At 56.0% G+C, this 5,395-nt stretch overlaps 1 protein-coding gene across 1 annotated transcript; it reads right to left on the bottom strand.

Moving 5' to 3' along the window:
• BESB_016710 (protein disulfide isomerase) lies at positions 1 to 1,856 on the bottom strand (the record flags this gene model as incomplete). The annotated part of the gene is made up of 3 exons (XM_029360386.1): positions 1 to 1,053; positions 1,151 to 1,349; positions 1,693 to 1,856. 3 exons carry the CDS (start codon positions 1,854 to 1,856, stop codon positions 1 to 3), a joined length of 1,416 nt encoding a protein of 471 aa, XP_029216362.1.
• Positions 1,857 to 5,395: the final 3,539 nt, after the last annotated feature.

Genomic DNA, 5,395 nt, shown 5'->3' on the forward strand with positions numbered 1-5,395 from the left:
TTACAATTCCTCGCCCTTGTCGTCCTTCTTGAGGGGCTTGGAACCATGCTTGTTGATGAACTCAGTCAAACCTTCAACAGTCCGGGATCCCTCGAACTTCATCGGCGTCTTCTCGCCAGCCTTCACGAAGAAGATACTGGGGAAGCTGGACCAGTTGAACTCATCAAGAGGTGTCTCGTTGGCGGTACCGTCCATCTTAGCAACAACGAGGTGGTCGACATCCTTGTACTTCTCAGCGAACTCCTTGTAGATGGGCTCGAAGCTTTTGCAGTAGCCGCACCACGGAGCGTAGATCTCCAGGAGCACATCCTTGTCCTTCTGAATGACCATTTCCTCGAAGTTCTTGCCGACGACAACCTTGACAGCCTCCTCCTGCTTTTCGGGGACCGGCTCGGATTTCAGAGAGCGCTCGATCTTGCCAGCATCAACATCCTCGAAAAACTTGATGATCTTGGAGGCATCCTTAAGAGAGGTGGTGGCTTCAGGAAGGACGAAGCGTCCCTTCTTGCCCTGGAACACAAGACCGGGGAACTCGGTGATACCCAAAGCGTTCTCAGCATGGGCCTTGAACTGGTCAGTGTCGAGCCAGACGAAGGAGCGGGTGTCACGAAGCTTCTTCGCGGCCTCACGGACGGCAGCCTTAGAGTCGTCGAAGTCCTTTTCGGTGCCGCAGAGCCACACCAGGTCCAGGTCGCGGTCGATGTACTTTCTGAAGTTCTCGGCGTTGATGGGGCCAAGCAGAGGGAAGGACTCGGTCTCAACGAACTTCTTAAGCTCATCCTTGGTCTTGCCACTGAAGTCGTCAGTGCCCTCCTCGTAGCGCAGGGAGTAGATCTTCTCTGCAGGGGCGTCATACTTGACGAAGAACTTCCCAAGTTGGCGGGATTCGTTGGCAACCTCCTCGAACAGCTTCGCCATCTCGCTGTCCTTGGACTTCACCTCACCAACAAAGGCGATAGGAGACTCCTTGGTAACCTTGTCGTCAACGCTGCCCTCGACCTCAATGAGCGCGGGGCCGGTCATCTTCTCAATCCACTCGACGATGGCTTCCGCCTGTCCACAGAAGACAAAGAACCGTGTCTCGAAGTTGAATCAATGTTGAGTGTCGGGCGCTTCCGTCCGATGCAAACACTTCTAAACTGCCACTTACAGTGCGGCCGCCAGTGAATTTTTCCGGCTTTTCGTTGCGGAAAAGAGTGACAGTGGGGTACTCGCGGACGCCCTGCTTGTCAGCGATGTCAGTCTCAGCGGTGGCATCGACTTTAGCCAAGAGAACGGAGGAGCCCTTCTCCTTGAGCATCTTGGCAGCCTTCTCGTACTCGGGCGCCATCCGCTTGCAGTGGCCGCACCTGAAAAAATCCGGAGAACGCATACGCTCACATGCGCCATGCACATCCGGCACATCTCGCGCAGACCGCTGGATTGAAGAGCAAGAGTTGCGCAGCCCCGCGCACAGCAGCGGAAGCCCATGTCCGTCGCGAAAATCCCAGACAACTTCGAGAGACAGCTTAGAAATGCAGGTGGCATAAACAAAGAGGGAAATCGGCGACAGATTCTGTATAAGCTCGCCCGAGACATGCTGCTTTTGGAGGCCGACCAACAGGACGCGGGGGCGGGGAAGGAGGGGTAGGGCTCGTGGACCTCTGGAAGCGACGCTGTCTGGAGACGTTCTGCAAGTTTAATGCAACTCACCACGGGGCATAGAACTTGACGAGGACGATCTCGTGCTTCTTCAGCGTGTCATCGAAATTGGAGGCCGTCAGAACAGTGACAACCTCGTCCTCCGCTGCACAGCAGACAGATGCGCCGGCCAAGAGGCCGACTGCCAAGGCAAGGTAGCAGACCCCAGCCCGCATGATGGAGAGACTGGTATAAAAAAAGTTGATGCAGGAAACACTGCACAGCAGGGACAGGTTGCGCCGACGCAAAAAGTGCGACGCAAACGAAACTTAAGAACTACAAAAAGGATCCAGAAAAACTGTTTTGAGGCACGGTAGGCGACGGCGTACACCGTGTGCGCCAGTGTTCCCTCGAATTAGTGGAGGCGCGATAGGCGTTAGGGACGGCATCCCGGTGGGTGTGACTCCGGCCGCCTGATCGTGTCCTGTCACGGCGAAAGGGGCACGGTTCGTCCTCCTGCGCCAGCTCCAAACACTGCGCGTGTGTTAGGAGAGTTAGGTCGGCGTCCCCCGGACCCACCTTTTCCGCTCCAGTCTTTTGCGCGCTCCGCAATCCAAGAGAAGCGTGCTAGCAGGTGGAAAGCCCGAAAGCTGCTGCACCCTAAATATTCGCCCACGAGGAGACGACTGCTTTTTCCTTGCTCCCCCTTGCGCTTTTCTGCCTATTCAAGTGCGTCACTGGCGAAGCACAGATTTTGTCCACTTTCGGTTCCCAAAAATGGCCAGTGACCCCGCGGATGTCTGCTTGTCGCCCCTGTGTTTCCCTCCACTGTGGCGTTCTCTACCTGTCGCTGCGTTCTACATCCACGCTTTCCGGGGCGCACAACACACCCTCCCGTCCTTTTGCACTCTGCTTCGCATGCGAACCTAGAGAAAGAGAACACAGCGAAGAAGAGGTGTGTCTGACCAGCAGCACGGAAGCAGTTTGGCGAATTTTCACATATCCAGGTCGCTTAGCTTCTGTGTGTGGAGCGATAAGGTTCGACGCGACTTCCCCCGCCACTTCACCGCAAGTTCCATATCTCCACATTTTTCGCCCTTTGTAGAAGGCCATCAGATTTGCAGGTTTTCTTTTTCTCTGCCGGGCGTCGCTCGGCTGTAGAGAACAGGAGAGATGGGGGGGGGGGGGGGAAGGGGCAGGGGGTCAGCTATGGTTTTGACTGATAATCCCGCAGAACTTTTTCTGGGTCCGCCCCTCTGACTGTATCGGAGGCGTGGTTATATTGTAGACATTGAGCCCATGTGAGGAAATTTCGCTGAAAGCAAGACCTTCTCCAGAGGCCTATACCCGGCACGTCGTCACACGTGGGTAGACGGCGGTACACAGCCGCGGTGCATGTATGCGTGGCACACGGCGAGCCCACATCAGACCATAATCTTTTGTAGCAACTGGACGCAAGTGGAACACAAAATAATGGCAGCAGAGGAGAAGAGATCCCTTCCCTCTCCCTGCCGCGACAGTGACACCTGGCACCGTTTCACACAGAATGATCATCGGCGAACAGGGCAGACTGGCCAGTCCCCTGTATTTCAGCAAGATGTCCGTAAACCGGGGCCTTTTCTGTGCGTGGCTTGCGCAGTCGGTACAGTAGTGTGTGCATGGGACGCTGCTTTTTCCGTAGACGTACAGCGTCGATGCCACAGCGTCCTTGGCAAACACTCCCCCTTTTTTTCATCAACTCAAGTGACAAATTATCGGGAAACGACAGACTCTTTCTTGCCACACGAAACGTACGCTAGCTGTGGCCATGGTGCTGCTGACAGCGGGCGCAACTGCGCCTCGTGGCCTCTTCGTATGCTGTGAAGATTGAGGCGTGGGCGTGAGCGCCCTTTTCACAGGTGCTGTACTGACGGATAGGATATGGCGTTGTCCTTCGGAATGACTCTGTGGTTCTAGATACTCGTGCACTCTGCTCTGCAAGCAACCCAACACTCTGGGATGCGATCTCCGGAGATTCGCTACGTATCATACTTCGATGATAAATCCCTGCTGCGTTCGGCGACCTGTGTCGCAGGGTGGCCGTTTAGCCGTGCTACATGAATTCCACCCAAACTGACCTGCTTCGCTTTTTTGCACCAAAGCCTGCCCTCACCAGCGCGTTTAACTGCGATGATAAGCCACTCAAATAGGACAGAACTTGCCCAGCAATCTTGCGCAGAAGCAGGCAGGCGTTTCCCAGTGTAACGGCGCACGGGAGGAATGAGCACGTAGGTACCAGCCTGGCTACGTGCTTTGGGTGGTCTGGGAGCGAATACATTTGGCTGTCTAGCACCAGTCCTACACCGTACAGAAAGAGGATGTCGTGACCATTCTTGTCTTGTTCTCTGCTGGGCTATTCGCGACTGCTTGCGAGGAGACAGCCGCCCTCGCAGGGCGACGAACTTCGGTTTGTGCGTGCTTGAGTTGACTCCGGTGACCCCGTTCGCACTATAGACTGCTGAACTGGCCCCCCGATTGCTGTCGGCTGGAACTGACCTGAAGAATCTTGGATCCTGTAGCCTCTACGGCTTTGGGGTCCGGTCCATCTGGAGCTTCCCCGTTGTGGCGTGTGCATGCGGCCGCAGCCATTCTTCCCGCCCAAGATTGTGCGTGAGTGTCCGCGTAAAACAGGTGGGAGAGTAGAGGGGAGGACAAACAGGGACGTAAAAAAGAAATGAAGGGCACTCGCTGTGATCATGTCCCTTTTTTCGTTCAAACGAAGACCGCTCTAGAGGAAGAACGGTTCCGAACTGCCGAAATCGAGCTGCAAGGAAAAGACAGCGCGGCAAAGCGGAACGTGTGCTGAGGGAAGAAGCGCGAAGACGAGCTGCCCCGTGACGTGTTGCCACGCGTGGAAGTTGTCCTTTTCAGAAACGCGTAAGGCTGGCGTTGGAGTTCACTCTGGAGGATTCTTCGGGGGGTAGATTCCTCTTGGCGTACCGTCTTGTCATGTGTGAGGCAGGACGCCTTTTTTTATGCCTTTCTCCAGTAACAATCCCCGTAGAATCAGCTGACTGCGCGAGCGTCCCCCTCACGTCTCTGCGAGCGTCTCCACTCTTTCTTTGCTTTTCTTCTGCTTCCGTTCCCCTCTTTGTCGTGCCACTCTTTTTCGCACACAAGACGCCTCCACGGGGTATCCGCTGTCTCTGTGAACTGCCTGTTTTGTCTCACGGCTGCATGCTGCTCAGCCCCGCCCTCTCGTGGTCCATTGGTTTTCTCCCTACTTCTGACTCTTTGGTTCGATTGGCACCCGCTATCTCGGGTCGAGTGATACTCGTTGGTCTCTCCGTCTCTTTCTCCACTTCTTGGACCCCGTTATTTGCCCGGCGCCCTACTCCTCAGCACGCCACCACCCCTTAGTCTGCATCTTCAGCCTTCCCGCCCGTCCTCCCCCCTTCCTTTCCCCGACTTCTTCACTCATCCCCCTGCTCTCTTCTCTCGAACTGCCGCCGCGACGACTGAAGCCTCTCTCTCGCTTCTCACCTGCTGTGTGCTTCCTGCGCGCCCGCCTTCACGGCTTCCGGCTTGCAAGCTCAGTAGCAGCATGCGCTCCAGGCACGCGGTTGTTTCTGTTGTCGCGGCTGTCAGCGTTTGCTCTGCTCCCCTCGCGTGCGTCATCTCACGCGATGTGCTCTTTGCGTCTTCGCCCTTGTGTGCCTTTCCTTCCTCCCCGCGCGGCACCTACACGTGTCTGACGTCGCGTTGCCCTGTGTCCTCCCTTCATTTCATCCCTCCA

Source organism: Besnoitia besnoiti, chromosome X, assembly GCF_002563875.1.
Source record: "Besnoitia besnoiti strain Bb-Ger1 chromosome X, whole genome shotgun sequence".
In the NCBI taxonomy this organism is placed as follows: domain Eukaryota; phylum Apicomplexa; class Conoidasida; order Eucoccidiorida; family Sarcocystidae; genus Besnoitia; species Besnoitia besnoiti.